Here is a 25,481-nt window from a genome sequence, read left to right as displayed (position 1 = left end):
GGCTGCACAGACTCTGAGAGCAGAGTCTATGCCAGGCAGAGCTAAGTTCCCAGCACCCATTAGATGCTGCATTGCAAATCGTTCAAATGACTACACAATACTCAGGGGAACAGCTACAGGAGAACAAAATAAGTGCCCAGATTCCCTCAGAGATCTGGGATGTGGGGTCAGTTCCTTCTAATTTAGTATGTCTAAAATAGGTCTGGTTTTTGTCTTGCTACACCCTATCATTCAACTACAGAAAAGCCCAAACTGACCTCACACAGTCTAACAAAGGATGTCTGTGCTTTCAGAAATTAGAGATAATTTGTAAAATGTAGTTTAAAGGATCCTGTTTTAAGGCATTTGGATTATTAAGGCCAATAGGGTAAAACACCTAAAGTTAGGACTGCCCTGGAAAATGAGAGCTGGTGGGTCACTATGGCCATCTAATTTCTGGTCCCTTTTACTTTTAGAAGCCAACATCATCCTTGCCAAGCAGTTTGGGAAGGAAAAAATCCATACAGAAGGAAACAATTACCACAGAATCTGATTGCCAGTTTGCCTTCTGAAAATGTATGACAGAGGGAATTATGGGTCACAATCCACAAACAAGTCAGGCTCTGGGAAGCTAGAAGACAGAGCAAGGACCCATGCCCTGGTACGTGCTCAGCACTTTCCTACAGATCCAGTTAGAGCTGACTAGGAACTGCACAAGCCAAACCTCAGGGGAGAAAATGGTTAGAAACTCAGCAAGCCCTCCAATCTCCACACAATTGCTCAGCAATCATTACCCTGCAATACACACCCTTTCTGTTTTTAAAGTGTGTGTGTGTGTGTGTGTGTGTCAGTGTGGACAACACCCATGCCATGGTACAAGTGCAATAGTCAGGGTAATCTGGGGATACTGGTGTTCTTCCTTCCACTGTGGGTCCCAGGGATTAAGCTCAGGACACTGGGTGTGCACAGCAAGTGTTCTCCCTACCAAGCCATCCTGTAGGTCACACACTCTAACTGCAAAGAGTTTTATACAGGGAACTAGACAATGAGTTGGGCTGAGAGAGACTGAAAATATAGAGGTTTTTACTAACTTTATGTGATGGTGTGGCCTTGGATATTTTATACCACATATATAAATAAAATTTTAGAGACATGGATTATATATAAATATTAAAATGTAAGTATAAAGGTATAGATGAAAATTGGATTAGATTAAGATTTGGTAAGCACAATGGTAACTGAGCAAAATATAACAAAGCACTGCACACTGACTATATAACATTAACTTCTGCTACATTAAAAAAAAAACAAGACTGAAGGTACCACGCATAACAATTATAATATAACAGAAGTAGATCCTTCATAAAGAGACATCTTATGAATCAGTTAAAAAATTATCTGAATTCATTTCTCCCACACAAAACAGGCATACAGTTTTACACAGCTAATTCTAGGACAGCTACACAAAACACAAATAGGAAATTAAAGTATAGAAATAAAATGTTTTCTGGATAGTTCATGGAACATTTAAAAATGGTAATTCAGTTTTCACTAATAAAATTAGTGACGTTGGAAATGCAATGATCATTGTTGACAAGCAGATAGTGTGAACACTCAGAACCTGTTCAGAGACACACAAATTCTTTGTAATAAGCAATTTGGCAAGATACTGTAAAAATATTCATACCTTTTTAATAACAAATTTCAATTTTACAAATCTAATCTAAGAAAATATAAGCAGATGTGCATCAAAGATTCCTACATAATAATGATCTCAGTGGTGTGCTAATTCTGAAAAAGGAAAGGTTCAAACCACCAACTAAGTGAGAATTTAAATTACTTCTAGAATATTCAAAAGTATAATTCATAGTATACATGTATGTATATATTTTATGTATACATAGTATACATAAAAGAAATGGCTGTCCAGAGAACCAGAAACATGGAGCCATATACTGATTTGTAAAATATTGATTAAGGGGGTGAAGAGCTAGCACTGGCGGCTGTCACAGTGGAACCGGTTCAATTCCCAACGCTCACACTGACCGTCTATTAACTCTGGACCCAAAGGACCTGATGCCCTCTCCTGGCCTCCATGGGCGCAGCATACATGTGGCACACAGACATACAAGCAGGCAAAACACTGTACATATGTACATATGGATATTAAAACATATATATGTGTTGTATGTTATATATGTATGTATGGGGGTAACTCTTTTAATAATGGCAATCACTTTTAGAAGTGAGAGCTTGCAACTTGGCTTAGTTTGCACAGGTACTCCAGGTTGAAACATGTTTTCTAAATCCATACTGGATATTAGACAACATCAGCTAAGAGATTTCAAGTGTGTGTGTGTGTGTGCGTGTGTGTGTGGTATTCATGTATGCATACATGTGTTCAAGTGTGCTGCTATGCTGTCCACATCATTTTTATTTTTTTGTTTTTTTTTGTTTGTTTGTTTGTTTGTTTTTGAGCTCATGGCTTCACCAGCCAGTGAGTTCTGGCATCCAACTGTTCCTCCTCCCCAATTCCAGCACCGCAGTTACAGGTGCATGCACCATGCCTGGCTTCCACATGGGTGCTGGAGATCAGAGTGCACATCTTCATGCTTACCCGGCATGTACTTACTTACTAAGCCATCTCCTCAGCCCTCTGGCCCTTCTTCAAACAGTAAAGCAGCGAGTGAATAGATACTGAGCCCTGATGAGCTTTGTTTCACACAGGAAGTGACAAGTGAAGAACTGGTATATTTTCAAGCGATCTCAGAAATCTATGGCTGGGTCACATGATCTGTTGGACAGCGTGCAAAGCCTGAGGGGGTCTCCTGGCCAGCAGACAGACCAGGCCACCAGGAGTCCCCTTTACTCACAGTGAACAAACAGAAAAGCTGAAACAAGCCCACAACTCAGAGACATGCTTGAAAGAGAAGTAAAACCCTGGGGACTGGAAACAAACTCCAAACAGAATGGTGAAATAAGTTCACACTGATTCTAGAGCAGCTCTGGCACAGATCCAGAGGAAGGATCCCGCACTGGAGCTGGGCCACTGTGCCTGGGGAGAGCAGCTATGCTGAGTGGAAGTCAGGGAGCTCTGAGAATGTTCCCCACAGCAGAGAAACTTGCAGGGCCCCGGGCATGTCTGTAAAGCCATACATACCCACACACTGTGAAAAATGCAAACCACAGGTCTCTGCATACCACAAGTGCAGACCAAATGCCTATTTTGCATTCTTTCCTAAAAAATCCCCAAACAGAAATCAGTACACAGTACACACAATGATCCAGAGTGGACAACAGCTACGGCTAATCATTACACAGGCACAGTTTCCCGCAGATGACCACCTCCTACACAAAATTACAACCACAAATCAAAATTAAAAACCACGTACAACAAATAAGAGAATGTGTTGCCTTAATCCTGGGGTCAACAGAACAAGACAATAGATTAACAGTCCATGCGCCTATGTATATAAATTATTTATCAGAAAAAGGTGACCCAACTTCTATTCACAGGCTAAAAACAAGTTTCTCTCTCTGGGACACATTATCTCAAATAACATGGCACTACTTAGGGAATACAAGTTAGCACAAAGGTTTACAACTTTCGATGCTTACAGAAACCACAGGGGGAATTTTGCCAACTACAGATGCATCGGTCCCACTTTAGAGAACTGAATTCAATTGGTCTCAGATGTGATCTAGGGTAATTAAAAGGTTTTCAGGCATTCTAAGATGAAGCCAAAGTGAAGACTACTGTATTAGAAGGTCACTCAACCAATGCTGGTTTCTGATTAGTACAGAGGCTAATAGAGAAGTGGATGCTCACAGCCATCCACTGGATGGAGCACAGGGTCCCCAATGAAGGAGCTAGAGAAAGTACCCAAGGAGCTGGAGGGGTTTGCAGCCCCATAGGAGGAACAACAATATGAACTAACCAGCAACCCCAGAGCTCCCTGGGACTAAACCACCAACCAAAGAAAACACACAGAGGGACTCGTGGCTCTAGCTGCATATGTAGCAGAGGATGGCCTAGTCGGTCATCAATGGGAGGAGAGGCCCTTAGTCCTGTGAAGGTTCTATGCCCCAGAATAGGGGAATGCCAGGGCCAGGAAGCAGGAGTGGGTGGGTTGGTGAGCAGGGGGAGGGGATAGGGGGTTTTCAGAGGGGAAACCAGGAAAGGGGATAACATCTGAAATGTAAATAAAGAAAATATCTAATTAAAAAAAAAAGAAGCAAAACCCAAACTTAATATATAGTTATTTTGTTTAATTTATTTAATGTTCAAGTAATTGTTGAGGATAAGATAAAACAGAAGTACAAGATTTTGTTAATAGTGCTTAATAACAAATTTTTATTAGTATATATTAACTATAAACAATAATGAATGTCATGATATTGTGTACTATACATCAGAATAGTATAAACTATTGATCAAACTTCTAAAAAACAACCAAAGAAGAAATAAAAAATTAGCAATAACCCTATAAGAACCCAAAAATCCTGTAACAAACCAATGATCATCAATAATCTTATATAGAAACTGTATTACTGTTCTAATCCTTTTGACAGAAAAAAAGAGCAAGCCAAATGCTTTCATAATTCTATCAAACGATTCCAAACTAGTATAACAAACTAGTCTAACAATTTATTTTAGCCTAGAAAAGAGGAACTCACTTTGAAGGACAGAGTGCTGGGACAAGTTTTAGAGAAAATGGTGAACAGTGCCTTCTCACACATCCCAGAACTGTGCAACCCACTGATTGCTACTAAAGAAAATCACAGCCCATCTCACTCATCAGCTCAGAAATATAAATCCTATACAAAAACAAATATGAAAATCCAATCACATATTGGGTAAAGATACGAATCGAGCTCATCTCTCTCAGGAAATGATAAACCAGGCAGACACAACCAGACATAAAGTGAAAACATATCAGTTGATAAAGGAGGTGGAGATCAATGTCTCCTTTCACTAGAGAAGGCTTTGTTAAAGCATGCACATACAGAACACGTTTCCAAGCCTACCATATACCAAGCTACATGGGAGGTCCCAAGAGAAATCCAAGAACTCAGAACGAGATCATATGGTTTGACACTCATCATCGGGCTGGATGGCTCTCTTGGTAGTGTGCTACCAAGCCCTAGATTTGATCCCCAGCATTAAACTGGATATGGTAGCCCATGCCTGTAATTCTAGCACTACAAAAGCAAAGGTTAGAGTATCCACAACCACAGTGAGAGTTCAAAGCCAATCTGGAAGATATATCACTATCTACAAAATAAGCAAACATGTGAGCCTAATCCTAATACACAAATATTGAAATGTGAGATCTTGAAGAGATAATTAGGAGCCAGGTGTGGTGTCATATGCCTGGGATGTCATACTTAGGGAGCTGTGGCAAGACAATTATAAAATGAATGTGGCAAGAAAATTATAAAATGAGACCTCATCTCCAGAAAAGGTAAGGAGGAAGGGAGGAAAAAAAGGGGGGGGGATGAGAGAGGAAGGGAACTTTAAGGGAAGAATGAAGGGAGAGGGGAAAAAATAAAAAGGAAATAAAAAGGAAAAGCAAAGGAAAGGGAAGACAAAATATCAAAAGGAAAGGGGGAAGGGAGAACAGAAGAAGGAAAAGTCAATTAAATGTGTGAGGACTCCACCTTCATGCATAGACTTGAGGGGGTGAGTCCTAATAAAAGCCTGAGTTCTGCCCTCACTCCTTCCCCTCTTTGGGATGTTCTTGCTTTCTGCCTTCTATCATGGGGAGACACAGATGCTGTCCCTGTCCCTTATCAGATGCTACAGCAGTGGTTCTCAACCTCCCTAATGCTGAGGCCTTTAACAAAGTCCCTAGTGCTGTGGTGACCCCATCATAAAATAAATTTCATTTTTTTCTTCATAACTGTAATTTTGCTACTGTTACAAATTATAACATAAATGTCTGTGTTTCCCAATCATCTTAGGCAACCATGTGAAAGGGTTGGACCCCTAAATAAGTCACAATCCACAAACTGAAAGGCTGCTGGGTTACATCCTCGATACTGGAATTTTATGATTGTGTTTAGAACAGTGAGGAATTTCTTTTCTTTATAAGTCACCCAGTCTCAAGTGCTCTGTTAAAGTAGCACAAGATAGACTAAAACATCCCTATTTCAGTACTTCCACTTCCACGGGGGAAAAGGTAGATTCCACTAGGGCCACATTTACTGCCTCTCCACTCCCTTCTGTCAAATGACACCACCCCACAAAAAACTGCCCACCCCCAACCTCATCCCAAAAAAAGAATGTTTCTTCTTACTAGCTAAAAGAATTCACCGTTTCTTTCCACAGCCAGCCATCTTCTAAATGTTGGTACTACCCTTGGGGAAAATTGAGAACAGTTTACTTCAGCAGAGTGAAGTCTACAGCCAGAGGCTAAGTTCAATTTGTATTTGGGGGAGGGGTATGCATAACAGACAATGTTTATGATCCTAATCACAGCTTCAAGTCAAGTCAACCTCTCAAGTCAGTAATACAGCAGAACTAATGTTGTCATCTCCATCTGTATGAACTGTTCACTCCACCTGACCCCATGTCTACATTCTAGTTCCCGACGCCTGTCGATGTGTCACCTCACATGGATCAAGGACTTTAGACTTTACAGGTGCAGTTGAGGCAACCCAGAGGATGCATAGAGAGTTGTGATTAGCCATTCCTTGGTCTAAAGAAGGAGAAAGGGCCATGCACTAAGGAACCCCACAGAACTCTGACAGCCATTGGGCAGACATATGAAACAGGTTACACAGAGAAAAACTCCTAAGATACCCGTAGATACAAAAGTTCATGTGACTTCCAAAGCCATGGAACTGAAGGGAAACTTTGAAACTCAGAACCTCTGTAGTAAAAGCAACTGGGTTAGTGTTTGGCCTATAATTCACTGCCAAATTCTCTGTGGGCTATAGTCCAAACTTTTTTGCTTTACAACTTAAATGTGTACATTTAAGTATATGTATGTAGGTATGAATATGTGAGGATTTGTATATGTGAGTGCAGTGCCTGCAGCAGCCAGAAGAGGGCAGTAGCTGCCTCAGAAGCTGTTAGTGTACCTCGGGTGCTGGGAACTGAAGTCAGGTCCACTGTGAGATCAGTGCATCATCAGCGGAGCCTCTGCTTAGCCTCCTACAGTCTGTCTTTCAGTGGGCCACTTGAGGGAAGGGGACATGCCTTTAGGACTGAGCAGAGGTGAAAATGAATGGAAGATCTCTGTATAAAGGCAGGATTCAGAAGTCAACCACCTCACAGCCAATCAACTTTAAAGCCAATTTTTTTTAATTATATGTAAATACACTCTAGCTGTCCTCAGATACTCCAGAAGAGGGCATCAGATTTCGTTACGGATGGTTGTGAGCCACCATGTGGTTGCTGGGATTTGAACTCGGGACCTTTGGAAGAGCCGTTGGCGCTCTTAACCACTGAGCCATCTCACCAGCCCTAAAGCCAATTTTAAAACTTGGGTTTGGAACCCCAACCCTAACACAAACAATCCAGTAATTATCTAAGATGCCTGAATTCCAGGAGCCAAGCCCATCATCTAAGGGCTGAGGCAGTAACTGAGTGCTTGCCCAGCATACACGGGGCATGGCTTCAATCCCTAGCACCACACAGAACAGATGAATAAAAAGGCAACTGTCTTAGGGGTGCTGAGATCCAGAGGACAAGGGTAATCACCAAGGACAGAGAAAATGTAAACAACTACACGTACAAGTGAATGTAATAGGAAAATAGAAATCCCTGCACGTGTGCCCATGAACTCACACAAAATATTAGTGAATGGTAGCAGTGGTCTAGGCCATCCATCAAGCAAACATCAGTAGTAAGTGCCACAGGTAACTGCAACCAAACGCAAGGTAGAATCAATTTAAAATATATACAATCATTTCTGTTTTAAGGCGATATTCTGATAGAGAAGAGATACATCTAAGAAATTAAGAAGATGACAAAATATCAAAGAAATTATATCCAGATAAGAAAGTATAGATGTGTGGTGCAGAGATATCAGTACATGCATATGTAACTATTCACAGAAAAGCACACACATGGGGTAACTGACTGATAAAAGCCAAAGCAGCTGGTTCAGAGTAGTGACAAAAAGATCATCTCTAGCAAGACTAATCCAAATGTAAAGAAGGCACAGGTTATCCAGTGAGTAAAAACAGAGCCTGCAGAGACGACTCAGTCAGTCAAGTGCCTGCTGGGCAAGCACAAGGAAGGGCCTGAATCCCAGCCTCAGCACACGCTTAACAGCTATGCGTGGTATCATGCACCAGGGAGGCAGAGAGAGGCAAGAGGAGCCCTGGGGCTTGCTGGCCGGCCAGCCCTACCAATCAGTAAAGGACCTCGTCTCAAGAAAACAAGATGGGGGCTGTCTTAGTCAGGGTTTCTATTCCTGCACAAGCATCATGACCAAGAAGCACTTGGGAAGGAAAGGGTTTATTCAGCTTACACTTCCACATTGCTGTTCATTACCAAAGGAAGTCAGGACTGGAACTCAAGCAGGTCAGAAAGTAGGAGATGATGCAAAGGCCATGGAGGGATGTTCTTTACTGGCTTGCTTCCACTGGCTTGCTCAGCTTGCTTTCTTATAAAACCCAAGACTACCAGCCCAGAGATGGTACCACAATGGGCCCTCCCCCCTTGATCACTAATTGAGAAAATGCCTTGCAGCTGGATCTCGTGGAGGCATTTCCCCAACTGATGCTCCTTTCTCTGTGATAACTCCAGTTGTGTCAAGTTGGCACAAAACTAGCCAGTACAGGGTCTAAGGATATGGCTTAGTTGATAAATGCTGGCCACACAAGAATGGTGGCCTGAGTTTGGATCCCCAGAAACCACAGAAAAGGCCAGATGTGGTGGGCACACCTGGAATGCCAGCATTTGGAGGAGACAAGAGGAACCTAGAGACTTGTCCCAGCTAGTCCAGTCAGTTCCAGGCTTAGTGAGAGACCCAGTCTCAAAAATTAAGCTTGAGAGCAATAGAAGACACTGATGTCATACTGTTCTTTATATAAATGTAAAAATGCATATATCTGTATACACACACATACACACAAATGATTTTAAAATTTTAGGATTATATATGAATGCATGTATGTATTTTACTTAGAAACAGTATATCTTCTTATGTCTGGCCTCAAACTCACAATCCTCCTGCCTCAGCCTGTTCTGTACTAGGGTTAGACATGTGCTGCCATATACCCAGATTACAAATTTCTTCTGAATAAAGCTGTTACAGGGCTCTCAACCTAAATCCTGGATGGGAAAGCGGCAGTAGAGGCGGAGCGCTGTTACTAATGACTGGCTACACTGATGCCCTGCAGAGGAGCCGACAGGACCAGCTAATGAATATTAGGATAACAGCCACATCCTCAGCCATGACCCCCATGGCTGAGATTCAAGGGCCAAAGGAACCATCTCAGCCTTGACAGAACTTTTCCACCCCCATGAAATCTTTATTTCTTCCTTCATTCGAAGCCAGACACTAATCAGGGCTGGCAGAAGGCCCAGAAGATGGGTAACCAGTTTCTTAGCTGTCCTAAAGCAGTCTTTATCTCTTATCAATAAGTACAGCTTAGAGATAGTCGCATGGGTAACTTTCTGCTAAAGCAAAGAGGAATAAGTAGCCCCCTGTGTCCTGACCATGGGGCTCTAGTCCTATGCCAAGAGGGGCCTGGCAGAGCAGCCACTGAACTGTGTATCCACACAGTAAAGCCCTATGTAAACTCAGCATCCATGTCGGCTGCTCCGTGCCCGTCCACAAGGATGTAATTAGGCAACACATGGCTGGATTTCCACTGCCAACAACACCATTCAATTACAGTATTATCTGCAGATGGATTCGTGGGTACTAAAGAGAAGGAAGACTGGATGGAAGGTTGACATCCTACTGCAGGCTCCAACAATGGTCTTTGTATTCGAACAAATCATTACTGAGCCAGGTCCTAGAGTCTTTAACAGTTACCTCCTCTCAACATTCTCCCACAAACATGTGGGATTCAAGCAATATCTTCATACCTATGGTGGACCAGCTCAGATTCAAGAACTATGTTTATGTGATTAGCCCTCCGGATTTTGCTTATGGGCATTTCTTTCTGCATTCACAAAGCCAATTTACATCTTGGAAGCCCCCCCCCCCCACATCCCAGCCACTGATCACCTGGAGACAAACATCATCACACTGAGGTTCTGCAGGGAAGGGAGGCATATGTGCCACCAGGACAGACTTGTTCAGTATGACAGTCCTACTGTGCTCATCACATATAACAAGGGCAATTATCAGTATTATTTCCATTAATTGAATAGCACTGTGCCTTTTGATAGTGAATGTAACATTAATACTAATATCAATAAAGCAGAGATGTCATAGACCAACTGAGTACTTACTAAGTACCAGGCACTAGATACCTGATCATATTTACTTCTCATAATAATAAGAAAAAGATAGGATTGATGCCACTATTTCATTTACAAGGAAACTGAGCAGAGAAAGAATATACAGCTGTCAAAGACAACACAGAAGTAAGTGGCTAACATGGAATTGAAACTCCAAAGCTTAGCTCCATAGACCATAGACATAATTACACAAGTTCTAAGCTCTTTGTCCCAAGCAGTCTTAGCATTCTTGAAAATGATGTTGTATTAGAAACTTTGAAGAAAGGTGTCCTGAATAAAGGCATTCAATAATTATCCTCTTCACTAAAAATATCACAGAGGCGCATGCTCTCCAGATAGTAATAAACTCAAAGATGAGTTGTATCAAAGGCTGGTGTCAGCTAATTACAACTAAGAGACTATTCACAGGACTTAGCAGCTACTAAGTCTTCAAAAATAGTCATGTGATATTCTTAAAAAAATAAACTCATCCAAGCCAGGTGGTGGTGTCGTAGGCCTTTAATCCCAGCACTCCGGAGGCAGAGGCAAGAGGATCTCTGAGTTCAAAGTCAACCTGGTCTACCAAATGCATTCCAGGACAGCCAAGGTTACAAAGGAAAACCTTGTCTTGAAAAACAATAAGTACATGCATGCATACAGACATACATGCATATATAAACTCACTCATCCAAACGTCCAAGTAGGGAAAACAAGAGTGATAGTCAGAATGACGCCAGAGAGAAGACACAAACAGAAACCAGTATCTGACTCCTACCCAATGAAAAGAACTTACAGAAGTAAATAAACTGTGGACATGACAAATGCTTACTAAATCGCTACTGTGTGTTACAGACTGATGGAGAGATGCAATGGTACATACTGCCTTTGTTCTTAGAACTGACATTCTGTTTCAATAAAAAGAGCAATAGGAATGTAACAGGCAATGATACATGTGCTATAAAGGAATATAAATAAGACAAGGAGAGATGGCTCAGTCCATAGCGTGCTTGCTGCCTCCTGCCTTCCCATACAGGCATATCTAAAACAACAGAGCCTCTGAAACAGTCCTCTCTGTCACTGGCTGATTATTTAACTGGATCCTCAAAAGGCCTTGTCTCAGCTCAGTATCTTCAGGTGAGAATCTGGGACAGGTCTGGAGGGAAGTGGCTCAGGTACAGCCTGTTCAGAACGTGGGAGACGTGGTTCCTCACTTTCCGGGACAGCCTATTCCACATCCCTCCATCCTTGAAGGGTGTATCTGGACAAGCTTTCTCGGTTTCTGTCTGGAACAGCTATGAGAGTTTTGTAGTATGAAAACCCTAAGCCCTTCTTTGTAGGGTAGGGAGGAGGAACTGTACGCAGACTACTTGATTTGGATCCTGGCTCTACAAGTTGTCTCCGTGATTTGAGCATCAGTTTCCTTATATTTCAATGGGACTAAGAACAGTTCTTACCTAAGGAGGGTGGTGGCACTCACACAAAGCACTTACACCAGTTCTTGGCATACAGTAAGTGCTATAAAATAAATGCTAACCCTGTTTATAGTCAAGATGTTGCCCAGGCTGCCCTGAAACTTGTAGTGATATTCCTGCCTCAGCATCTCAAATGCTGAGATTAAAGGTCATCTGGCTAAAATGTAATGTCTTGGTATATTAAAGAAGGGCAGAAAACCTTTACCATGCTGGGTCTGATCCTCCCAGGCTACAGTTGGCTTCTGACTATGGACATTCTGTTCTATTCCTCTGGGTTTATGGTATCTGTCTATCCCTGGACTCTTCCAGGCTCTATAAGATTGACATATAGTCTGACTGGTCTCTGCTTTTTTGGTTGCCCCCTTAAAGGCTGTCTCACCCACAGAGTGACAGAGAAGCTGGATTACGTAACAGAAGTCACATTCCCCCTAGCATACCAATGGCTGAAGTTCTCCACATACTAGCCAATGTCATAATATCATTTGTCTTTCTGCATCTAGGGCCTTGTCCCTTTTCCTTGCCCTAGCTTATAAACTTTCAGTTATGAACACTGATTCTCTCCAGCCCCTGGCATGTTCTGTCTCCTGTCCTGGAAAGCTGTCTTCCAGATCACCTCAGATTTCCAATGAAATGTCTCCAGATCAAAAGGCCTCCCCTGGGTTTCCTTGTGCAGGGTTTTCATATCATTCAGTCCTCATGACCTGCTTATCTGTCTTTTTTGAGTGTGTGTGAATATATGTATATGTGTGTTATGTTTATGTATGTACTTATGTATATGTGTGTTTATATGTGTGTGTATGTGTGTGTCTATGTACAAGTGTGTATGTGTGAATATGTGTGTTTCTGTGTATATACGTCATTGTGTGTGTTCACAAGTGTGTACACAAGTGTGTTCGGATGATGCGTTTCCAGAAAGCAATCTTTGTTACCATTCCTTTGATGCTGTTTTCCTGATATTTTGAAACAAGCTCTCAAAACTTGGCCTGGAATTCACTAATTAGGCTAGAATGCCTGCTAGTAAGCCCTAGGGATCCTCCTATGTCTACTTCTCCAATGCTGGAGTTAATAAGCAAATACCACCGTACCTGGGTATTTTACATGGTTCTGGGGGTTGAACTTTGGTCTGCATGTTCATCCCACACAAGGCTACCTCCTTTAGGAAGCAGCCTATCTGTCTCTCCAAGAGTCAATACCATCAAGCTAGCAGTTCTTATTCTTTTGAGCAGAGATGGGGATTGAAATGCAGGGCCTTATAATGCTAGACAAGTGTTGCGCTCTTTACCTACATCCCTAGCTCCAATACATTGTGGTGATTCATCAGAATTCCAACCAAAATCCTAACAAGTTTTCTTCTGTGTTTGGCAAACTGATTCTAAAGGGGAGAGAGACTGGAGGTTGGGGAAAGAGCCCCAACTCATCACTCAAGCTAGCCAACAAACGCAGTGGTAACTAACAAAGTTGCCGTACTAACACGAGATCTGACTTTAAGGCTTACTATAGAGCTACAGTAATTAACACGCTGTGACACTGGAAAAGAACCAAACAAAACCCTCAAAATTAGACCTACACACCCGCAGTCAATAATCTTGGATAAAGAAACAACAGCAATGCAGTGGAGAAATAGTAATCATCTCATTCATCCTCACAACTCTCCATGAGCCCTGGCAGGGAATCAGGCCTCAGGCCAGGGCTCAAATGTCCTGACCTGACAGCCTCAGTCCAACCCTGTGGCTTTTCTCTCAGTACAGGTGAGAACTTCCAGATCAGGCTTTTTAAGTGCACGGCTAGGAAACCCACTCTCTTGATGATGTCTTCTCAGTCAGTTATCACAGAACCTAACTTAGAACAAGACATCTCAAACCATGGAGACTTGGAAAACCAGGACATTGCTCATAGCCTTCCAAGAACACCTCTGTTGATGGAGAAACCGCGAGCCTGCCAGATGACAGCTCGGTTGAGTTTCAGTGGAACCTGTAACATGAGGACGCTTAGCATACAGCCTCCCTCACCCTAGGCTCCAACTCCCAGGGCTCTCCATGACTCAGATGTATTTCTGCAATAGGAAGAAGCAAGCAGCAGGAAAGGAGAGGTATCGGATGTACTGAGCATTTCCTACAGTCAAGCCCCACTCAACCATGTACCTTCTCTCTCTATCTCTTCCTGTGACTCTAGCGTTCACACAGTGGGGAGCAAAGGCCAGAAGCAGCATACTCTTTATCTGCAGATAGCGGTGCTGGAATGTGTCTGGTAAGGACTGAAAGAAAACCTGAGGCTCTCTTGTAAGATTTGAAATAACAGCCTTGTTACAAGTACAGCTTCCTGATCAATCAGTCAATCAGCCAGAATAGCACACTGGTAGTCTTCCCCAAGTGTCTACAATTATACTGTAGCCTTTCTAAAGAAAGTCTCTACTGACTAATGCAAATATTAAAACTAAACGCTTGGGGTGAATTCTAAAAATGATAGGAGGAAAAGAATGCTATAATCATGGTGTGAATCAAAACTGCCTGCTGTCTCCTCAACACAGTGGATGACAGCTAGGGAAATGAGCAGACGCTGATTAGGGAACAAAGTCAGCTCAATTTCAAGCTTCAGTTGCACAGTAATAAGCCATGATGCGCTCTGAAAATTTTACAACAGAGTCAATCACATTGCACCCAAACTGCTGCAAAGCCAGGATCCAAACTCTCTACAGAGCCCCACACGGGAACTGGTACACATACCAGATCAAATTATCATACCAGGAGAATAGAGTTCCATAAGAAAGAGAGAAGGGAGCATGTACATTAAACTACTTAAATGTTAGTCTAACGGAGGGCTTTTCTGTACGCCAACAAAAGGAAATGGGCTCTGAGACATGGGGGATAGGACATTCGTCCTAGGGACTCCAGCTCACCTGCAATGATCCCGTCCATCTGCTCCAGGGCAGCTTCCAGCATATGACTAGCGTCAGAAGTCATGACTCCTTTTATCTGCTTAGTCTCCTGCTGCTACTGAAAATTCAAATACAGAACAAAGGAGAAATTACAGAAGTTAGGCGTTATGCATGCTAGACCATGAAAGTGCTTTAGATCCACCAACATATATTTTCCAATGTTTAAAAACAGTAGCTTACTGATATAGTATAATTGATAGGCATGTTCTGTCTGATGAGTCTGGACATATACAAAGACCTCATGACAACTACATTAATGTTAATAAGTATAGCAACTTTAACGGCTCCATTCATTTGATTTGGGGCTAAGTGCAGTTACCATGTATGAGATAGATACTTTTCCCACAAATGCTTAAGCTTAGAACACTGTGTTCATTGCTCATAAAACATACCTTCATTAAGAATCCAGGCCAGGGGCCAGCAAGATAGCTCAGCAGTTAAAAGCACCGCCTGCTCTTCCACAGGACCTGAGTTTGGTTCCCAGCACCCACACGGCAGCTTACAACTATCTGTAACTCCAGTTCCAAAGGATCCAATGCCCTTGTTTGGCCTCTGAAGGCACAGCATGCATGTGGTGCACAGACATACATACAGGCAAAATACCCATACATATGAAATGAAAAAAATAAAATCTTTTTTGTTTTTTTGTTTGTTTTTAATTCTAGGCCAGGGTCAGGAAGGTAGCTTAGCAGGGAAAGAGACTGCTACATGAGCCAAATAACCTTGGCTCAGAACAGTGTAGAGGTGGAAGGAGAGAACAGAGCCAAAAGTTTTCCTCTGACCTCCACACATATGCTGTGGCAACACACACAGAATAATAATGATGATGATGGGGGGTGGGGAAGGGGAGGTGTGTATTTAGTTTCCATTTTCTCCATAGCCTCGCCTTCCTGCTTAAGCAGTCTCCTAAGCATTCAAGTTTTATAACAAAGAACTACCAGTTTACCCAGAATCCCCTGTAGCAGCAAGAGAGTTGTTACACCTCTCTTTGCTGATAGTCATGGCCCCAGAAGCTCTAACCACCACTGGGGAAGACTCTACTGTCTTGTACCCATATGTGCCTCTTACCTACATACAGTCCTTCCCTTGGATGTGTGTGGTCCTGGGTGAAATACTGCCGCTGTCACTCTCCTTTCTCTAAATGCACCCCACCCAAGAGTATCACATTTACAAAGACAGGTAGAAAATGCTGTCCCGAAAACACAGACGCTATCTTACCCGCTTACCCAACAGCAATCTAGGCTAAATCCCAGTCAAGAACACCTCCTAGCATGTTCAGTCCAGCCACTTCTAATGTCCAATCTCTTTTCTCAGGGCCCATCACTAAGGATGACAGACTTCCTTCCCTGACTCCCATCCTCCCCATCCATGACAACTACTTCTAGCTCCCAATAATTCTGCTTCTTAGAAAGGCACGAAGGCTAAGCTGACTTCTTGCTGCCTCCTCTCATGTTTCCTGCTTCTCAGCTCCCTGGATGACAGAGGAGGTCTTACAACAGCATTTGTCATCCTAAGAAGATACTGAGCTCACATCTGTAAGCTGGGAGCGGGAGTCATCGTTCGTTTGCTCATTCAGCAAAGCCTACGCATGTACCTAATGTGCATCAGTACTTTAAATGACCCGGGCATGGTTCCCACGCCAGAGCAATGAAGCAGATGGTTCGGAAGGGCTCCGCTTCCTTCCCCTAGGATGTGAAACCCCTGGAGGAAATTAGGCACCACACAAGAGATGGAATAGTTAAGGAATTTAAGACCACAAAGAACTAGGCTGAGTCCAAGGCCCAGATCTACCATTTACTATTAATTTACTATGTGATCACTGAGCCTTAGAGTTTCCTCAACTGCAAACGGAGGACAACAGCATCTAACCTACATGACTAGTGTCAGTAAAGTCACGCTGAAAGCTCCTTGCATACAGTAAGGTCTGGTTTTGCCATTTTTCCTTTAAAGTGGGGAAATATCTCTGGACATATCTTTGCCAGACCAATTCACAAGACAAGATTTGAAGCTAAACTGCAGGCGGCCATGGATGAAGAACCCAGCTACACTCAGAGGCTGGTTTCCCTGCAGATGACAAAGTAAGAAGGTCATTCTCCACACGGAAGGAAACACAATATTCCATGGCGCCAAGGGCCAAGGAAGGTTCAGAAGCAAGGGCACTTAGCTAGGGGTTGGGGAGGGGGATCTGTCTGGAGTCAAGAACCACTGCACAACTAGCTTAAGGGAATAAGAATAGTCACTCATAGCAGGGATCAGGGGACCTAACTAGTACTTCAAGGTCCTGGTAGGGACCATACACTCTGTAACAAGGGCCAGGACTCCCATGAAGCAGAAAAGTGGTCTAGACTATCCCCAGAATGTGACATTATTGGAGTCTGAGAGGGAAGCAAGCTTGGATCAGGACAGACAAGGTAACAGGAAAAGAAGAGGCGGCAGAAGCAGGGCTTGTTCAGCCATAGGGAAGCTGAAGTTTGAAACACTTCCCTCCAAAACCATCTTACTGCTCCTACACAGGAAAATGGTTGTAATCTTTCCCATGGCCTATGGTAACAGCTGCCAGGCCAGCTTGGCACTGCTCTTTCTGCAGCACTGCTTCTAATTGGCTCCCCCAACACTCTAAGACTGTGTCCTACTCTGTGAGTCGCCACCTGCCAACCTCTTCACTGTTGAGTTTGCTCCCTAGCTTTCTACAGGGCTGCTTTACTCTCATCCTTAGGTCTCAGTTTCAAAGTACCTCCCCAGAGGGGCCTTCTCTGAACATCATAAAGTGTACGTGTGTACGTGTGTGTGTGTGCGTGCGTAAAGTGTATATACATGTAAAGTATACCCACAATTCCTAAGTATCTTATCTATCTATATGTTCATTTCCTATCATGCCATTTTCTGAAACAGTGAAACAAGGGACTCTGTCAAACCTTATCAACCCTGCTGTCTCTGTGCCTTATAGGGCGCAAGCTGTTTGTAAAGAAACACTTGTGGGAAAATAGTGAATCCAGTAACCATCATCCCCTGAACACTGCCATTCTTGGCACTGGGGAGGTATTGATAACTGCTCGCAGGGGCCACACAGTCCATTGGAAGAGATAAAACTATGAGCAAATACTTATGGCATACAGTGAAGTGCACAGATCGAGGTGGGTAGGCAGCGTCACTGCGTCCTGACAGATGAATAGGAGCTTTCTCAGAAGGTAAGGAGAAGAACGTTCTTCCAGGCAGAGTGGGCGGTGCATGAGGCAGGGAGGCATGTAAGGGCAGGCACCAGTTGGCTAAGGACAAAATGGTTGATGAGATTATACAGGAGCAACCAGCTACTCTCAATGAGTCAAAGCCTTCCACAGACTCCCATGGTCCGTCACAGGGTCTGAACAATTTAATAAGAGGAACCTGGGGACCACTACTTCACAGCTCTGGACACCAGCATGTAACGTGACTAAAGAGCTCAGATGGAAATGGAGTGCAGACTTTTAAGGAAAGAGTTCGTATTTCAGAAGGCAGGCAGGCTCCACTGAACTGATGAGTCTAGGTTGGTCAAGGCTGATGCCTCAGACCAGGGTGAAAATTGATGGGATCAGTTTGGTGTAGGGCAACATCCAAGAGCTCATGATACCTACACCGCAACAGAGAAGTTTTAGAAGAACCTAGAATGTCCACCCAGTGATGAGCTGGTACTTGGCAAATAGCAAGCGGGTGGACCCTGGGCACCCACAGAAAGAGAAGCATGAGTCAAAGGTGTGTCCTCACCACAGCCCAGGAGCTGTAGCAGGGACTCGGGTGGGTGTGGGGGAGCTGCTCCAGACAGAGCTGATGAGTTCACTTCTAGTCCTGCTGGATCAGAGGTAACAGCAGGACATGTGAGTAATGATGGGTTCCTGCCAGCTGTCACAGGGCCACTGTGAGACATCATGGTGTCAGGTGTACAAGAGGTAATGTGCCACAGGAGCCTCCTCCCCACTGTGTGGACACAGGGAGTTTTACTAAATCAGGGAAGGCAGGTGGTCTCCAGCCATCCCCCTTCTGACTGTGAACTGCCATTCTCCCCCTTCCTAAGATAAATGTCACGTTAGCAACGAATACACAACGGGACAACCTTTGCCTTAAGAATCTTGGGCTAAAAGAAACTTCACTTCTCTTGCACTCATGACATTAAATGTATATGGTTTTCCTACGAGAAATTTTCAATCTTCTGCAAACTGCAAGGGGTTCTGTTTCACTTTAATCTTAACACAACATACCAGCAGTTTGTCTCAGATCACAAGTTGAAGGCTCAATCCCACAATCTGTCCCCACCCGAGATGCTACTAAAGTTTAGGCCTCTGAGCTAACTAGCTACAAAACAAAGGGTCCACCACCCCTCCCTAGGTGTGATAATATGCTAGATTGGCTCACAAAACTTAATATTTCACAAAGGGTTGAGTGTAGTGTTCTAACCCATGGGGCTGGAGAGATGGCTCTGTAGTTAAGAGCACTTACTGCTCTTTCAGAGACATGAGTTTAGTAACTCCAGGTCCAGGTTATCTGATGTCTCTTCTGTGCCTGACAGGCTACTGAATACTCATGGTACACATATGCACTCAGGCACACACACATATGCATAAAAATGTAACACACACACATTTGAAGTTATTTTAACCCTTCAATCTCTCCTAGTTGGTTTCCTTGGTCACTAGCCTTCATTCTCTCTGGGAGTCACGTCATCAGCATAAACTTAAATATGATTGAAAGAGATTTATTATAAATAACAAAAGCTAGTCTATGCATTCCTCTAGCCTTAGCAATACATCTAAGAGTCACTCTAAACCTCAAATTTGGGGAGCCTTGTGCTAGGAACCCGGGAAAATGATTATATACATCACTCATCAGACAACAGAGGCAAGCAAGTGTGCTAGCTCACAACAGGCAATGACGAGCTCTGTGTCTTCCTTGTCTGTATGTCCCTCCACAAAGAGAGGTGCTGTGTGACAAAACTTTTCCTGTGGAAATGTTATCTACTCATCCTAGATAGGAAACCCACAACAGACTAAAATACAGCTATCACCAAAGTCCAACTAGGTGGACCAATGAGTTTTACTGTGGTTACTCACAGGAATAATGGTGAGGGGTTACTTCAGCAGCAGAAATTACTCAAAGACAGTTACCTCACCAAGGCCCATCCCTGCATGGATAACAGCTCACAAAAGCTGGGAAGCTGGAACTCGCTGAAGAATTGCAGGCAGAACAACAGATTGGAGAGTGTCCTTTCTAAGTGACTCTGGTATAAACCTCTTCCAGACAGCTTAACTTGTTTCTGCTTCTAGGCAACTGATATGGTCTCAGTCTTTACAACTCAGCTTGTCTCAGAGTCTTCCTTGCAGCTAGGCTCCGCTCACTCTGGAAGCTCACTCAGGGAAGGACCTGGTGAATTTGATCAATTTTAGGCACTTCCTGAAGCTGTTTTGAGTTGTTTGCCTTCCTGCTTAAGGAGGTCCTTGCAGGGTGGGATGTTTTTAATCTCAGAGGAAACTGTTACTCTGTCCCTTCCTCTAGCTCTTATATTCTTTTTGCTCCCTCTTCCACAATGGTTCCTGAGCCTTGAAGGGGATCCACCTATGGCTAAGAAATAGGCTGCACGTCACAGTAGTAGCCACTGTTCTCAGCTTTACCAGTGGTTATGAGTTGAGCCTGATAGCAACAGTGGTAGGCAATATCATATCCATCTAGAAAAGCCATATAAATTGCTTTCCTATTTGGACCTATAACCTCACAACTGTTTTACCTTACAGTACCAGGCCTGAACTCTCTCTTGTGGAAAAGGCATTAAATCCAAATGGAAGACTGTTGGTCTTAACCCACAGCAGCCAAGCCACTATTGCATAAACAGGAATCTCCTGGCTAGCATGTTGGTGTTTTAGCACTTAGGGTCCTTTGGCAAGCAGGAATGTTGATGATAGCTCTCCACCAGCAGCCTACAAGGGCCTCTCTAACAATACAAAAGGCAGCCATTAGGTGTGAGTTTCCAGTTCATGCCCCAATTAATTTGTCCAAAATTTGTCAAAGCATGCACACGTGGTATCTTCAGCCATAGGAGCTTACTGTTTAGTTTTGACAAACCACCAGCAGCAGCAGTCTTAGCTTTTATGATTTGTGGGGCCTCAGGAGCTTTCCTGACCAACAACGCACAGGAGAGTAGCCTCCTGGCACTGGGGTTTTTATTAATCTTATGGTCTCTGGGAGTGTCCACCCATGTAGGGTGCCTTTTGGATTTTAACTCTATAGCTATTGTTTTGAAAACCCATTTTTCCTTTTAATTAACCCAGCCCAGGTAGGATGTAAGAAAGGTGAAAGTACCTTGGCTGTCTCTTCAATGGCTTTCCAAATCTACAAGGCTAGTTCTTTGCCTATATGACAAAACCTTTTCCAGAGTATGGGCAGGACAAGGTAACATCTGAGCCACCACCTAACAAAGATGACCTTGCTGAAGCTCTCTGAAAGTCTGCCGTTACCTGTTCTCAGCAAATGTCAGGTCATCCCAAAAATTCACCATTAGAAGATACTAAAGCCAAGCGTAAGCATGGTCTAATCCTCCACAGATAGAGGTTGGGTACAAAGCGTGGATAGGAGGTGCTAACTCTTAGCTCCTGTAATCCTCAGCCATTCTCTCTAAGCCATCATGTTGCCATATCCTGGAGCTCCTCCATAAGCCTCCCTACCCAATAAACTCATTGGGCCTGACTTAATCTGCTCCGATCTACCACCCAGGGCCAAAGGGACCCAGGGGCTTGTTCTCCCTGCTGTACCTGCTGGCACCCTGGGTCAGACAGGTCCTAGGTTGGCACTATAACAGTTGTCTCCCCATTTGCCACACCTAGATCTTAGGAAAGTTGACAAGTAGGCAAACCATCTCCACCCCTACCATAACCTTTCTTGAAGGGAAACATACCCTCCCCCTGGGGTATAAATACTCACCCCTGGGACAGGCTAATCAGCTTCACTGTATTGTTCTACGTGTGTGTGTTCTGTTAACTGTTCCCCAGGCTTTAAAGCCTTCGAGAAGCTCCTTAGCACACAGTTTTGCTTTCCATCCATTTTGGCCCCCTTGGGAGCTCAAGCTAGATATTGCCATAATTTGTCTTTGAAGAACCCAAACTCTTCCTCTGTTATCTTTTGCTTATCTCCTCTGGCTTATTCTTTTACATCATGGATAGTCTTTACATGCTGGTCTAAGTCACTGAGACAGGCCAAAACCTTTCCTACTTTTTAAAGACCCTGCCCCACCAAAGAGCTCACCAAAGCCACTAGCACCCCATCCCAGCTTCAAGGTCCCTTTAACTCCTCTGTAAACATAGTTCTATCTGACAGACTAAACTTGAACTGCATTCAAGCACAGCTTCTCCTATTCCTAGTTCCCTCAATGGCATCTGTCCTTCCATGGTCCTCAGTTCCTAACATTTATGGGGACCTTCAATGGTGATAACTAAGTGTTCCTAATGGCTTTGATAAATCAGGGGCTGATTTCCCTCATACCCTCTCAGGTCACGCATCCTTTGCCTTAAAGGGAATGGATAGTTACATGGCTCAGTTTTTCTGCCTCCACAGCAGTTAGACTGATCCCATCTACTCCCATTTCCCACAGTTTCAATGGCAAACTCTTCTGTTGCTTGTTTAAAAGTTTTCCAGATTCTAGCATTTCCAAGAGCTGAACATTTCCTGATGACCCTAATTTGTACCAGACAATTGTTAAGACCTTCATTTTTATGTTGGATCGCAGGTTTTCCCTCTTTTCCTGCTAAAGGTCAGACCCTCAGAGTATCTTCTGTTGCTTTTACCATGGTCTCTTTTGCCTCACTCTCTCAATCTTTCCATGGGTTCCAAGTTCTTGGATCCCAGGAAGGACTTTTGAGCATGAATCTAACTTCTACTCTCTTTTTCTTCCAATCCTCAAGCCTTGAGCGACAAGCCAACATCAACCATCTCATCCTCTAGTTTATGTAACTTACGTGCCAAATCATAGTCTAACACAGAGGATACTAGCCCATCTCCCTTTCTTGTTGAAATTGCTCCTCTACACAAACAATTTCCTGATTGCCTTCCATCTCTGCCTCGGATGCCTTTTTAACTACAAAGTACAGAGGCCAAGTAACCTCTGCCTCTGCTTGCCAACACTCTTGACCCCTACACACTAACGTCAAGGACTAAAATATTTCTTCTAACCTTTAGCTGCTTTCAGAGCACTCCCATATTCATGTGGAGGACCCCACCTTATCAAGTAGCATGCCACTCCATACTACATAAATGAAGACTACCATCCTGGGATTCCTTACACAGACACTCCTAATCTTGATGGCTCAGTCTTAGTTGCATGTCTCACTGCCATAACAAGAACCATGCAACTGCTGTCATAGCACACCAACACACCAACACACACCATACAGGAAAGGACAACTCTACTGTAATTTCCTCCACGGATGTTCCCAACTCAGGCTTCTCAGTTTCAGTTGCATGCTTGGTTTCCCATAACCAGAACTATGCACTCACTCCTCCCCAACTCATCTCTGGACCCTGTCTGGCCCCCAGTTATATTGTGTGACAAAACTTTTCCTGGGGAGATACAACATACACATTTACTCACCCCTGATTTTCAACTCACAACAAACCATAGGTACCACCAAGGCTCAACTTGGTGAACCAATAACTTTTATTGGAGTTACTTCAGAAGCAGAAATGACTTAAAGACAGTTGCATCACCAAGGCCCATTCCAGCACTGGTGATAACTCCTAAAAGCTGGAGAACCTGGAGCACACTGCTTAGCCTGCAGGCAGCTCAATAGCTCAGAGAGTGTCTTTTCCTAAGGATTCTGATATAAACCTCTTCCAGGAAGTTCAGCTAGTTCGTTTCTTCATCTTATAGACAATTGGTCTGGTCTTAAGAGTTTTCTTTACAGCTTTTCTCCTCTCAGAGTCCTCTTAGCATCTCAGCCAGTCTGAGAATCTTATTGCAGGCTCCCCTAAGGGTCTTCTTTGCAGCTTGGCTCTACTTATTTTGGCAGGGAGGGCCCTCTTAAATCTGGTCAGTTTCAGGAACTTCCTGAAGCTATTTTGAGCTGTTTATCTTCCTACTTAAAGAGCTTCCTGCAGTATGAAATGTTGAAGTCTAGGAAGAAACTGTTAGAAAACAAGAGGTAACATTTCCCTCAACAGTGAGGTTCACTGGAGATGTATAGATACTATATAGAAAGCTCCAGAAGCAATGTGCTGAGGGGTATCCCAGAGAGAGTGAGGGAAAAGAAAGTAGGCAGTGCATCCAAATGAGACACCAGCTGACAGAGGCCAGGAAAGAGACAGCCAGAATGCAAGGCCAAAGAGGAAGTTGGGTGGCCTTTCCTTACCAATGGTAAAGACTTATTTGTTTTTATAATTTTGGTAGAATGGCTTGCCCATTCTAAAACAGTAATATACTGGATACAGCAGACAACAGGGGATCAAGGTGTGTCTTCCTCTGCACTCACAGGTCTCTATGAATGACATCTTCTCTGTGAGGATGGCTAAGCCTGCAGCTCCTGCTAAGGCAAGACCAGATAAGAAAATGACCCTTGTGTTGATGAAAGCAGCCAATGAGGAACAAACAGGTATGCTCTAGAACAACAACATGTGATGAGGACAACATGATCTCCTGAGCTGTACAACAGGAGTCACCTGGATGGCCTTGAGGCTACACAGGGTACAAAACACATTGGGAAGAGGACTGGAGTTCCCTGGAACCCCTGCTCTTCCAGCCTGGGAAACAGCGGAATCCAGCAACATTCAGGCTAAGCATTCAGGGTAGGCAAGATCTAAACAAGCCCTTACCTAAGGGCCATACAACTTCCATGATGCATTGGTTCAGCTTATTTACAGTCTCCCCACATCGCCAAGAAGCGATAAAGGAGTTCTATCATATCACAAGAAAATAAAACCTTCCTGTAATACACAGGCCTCCCGTAAACCACACTGTTTGTAAACGGCTATTTTAAGAAATGCAATTTTCTCTGAGCTTGGGAGACAGCCTCTATAAAGGCTAAAAGAGACATCTCTCTAGGAAAGGAAGAACAAGGAGCTGTGAACGAGGAAAAGGAGGAGATGGAAGGAAATTTCTGGCACCACCTAAATGCTCAACCATATCTGTAAAAACTCTCAAACAGGCTGTACAGCTACACGCTTCAGTTAACACCTAAAACCTGAAGCAGGCGAGAGGGTAAAGGGCTTGCTGCACAAGGCTGAGGACCTGAGTTCTGATCCCCAGTGCCCACCAGAAAAGAAAACCCAGGGTCAGCAATTCAGGCTTGTGATCCCAGAGATGGATAAGGGGGACAAAAGGGTCCAGGGGGCTCACTAGCCAGCCAGTCTAGCCAATCAGTGAACTCCAAGTGAGACCCTATCTCTAAAGATAGTGGAAGATAGGTTGTAGTGGTAGACACTTTTAACCTCAGCCAACAAGAGGCAGAGGCAAATGGATCTCTGTAAGTTCAAGGCCAGCCTGGTCTACATAGTATGTTCCAGTTAAGTAAAGGCTACATAGTGAGTGACTCTACCTAAACTTAATATATATTTCATTTTTTATATAAGCAGTATGTTAATGCACTTACACATATATAATTTATTATATACATACATATACATATATAATTCAAGTGGAAAGTGACTGAGGAAGATATCTTACATCTAACTCTGGCTT

At 43.5% G+C, this 25,481-nt stretch overlaps 1 protein-coding gene across 1 annotated transcript in view; it reads right to left on the bottom strand.

The window, feature by feature from the left end:
- Ppfibp2 (PPFIA binding protein 2) overlaps positions 1–25,481 on the bottom strand; it is a 148,692-nt gene that overhangs the window by 93,532 nt on the left and 29,679 nt on the right. Inside the window, 1 exon segment of the mRNA XM_029479474.1 lies at positions 14,756–14,852. Coding sequence (XP_029335334.1) covers positions 14,756–14,819 — 64 coding nt within the window. The 5' untranslated portion in view covers positions 14,820–14,852.

The sequence above is a fragment of the Mus caroli genome, chromosome 7 (assembly GCF_900094665.2).
Source record: "Mus caroli chromosome 7, CAROLI_EIJ_v1.1, whole genome shotgun sequence".
Lineage (NCBI taxonomy): Eukaryota > Metazoa > Chordata > Mammalia > Rodentia > Muridae > Mus > Mus caroli.
This window is presented reverse-complemented; position numbering and strand designations above follow the sequence as displayed.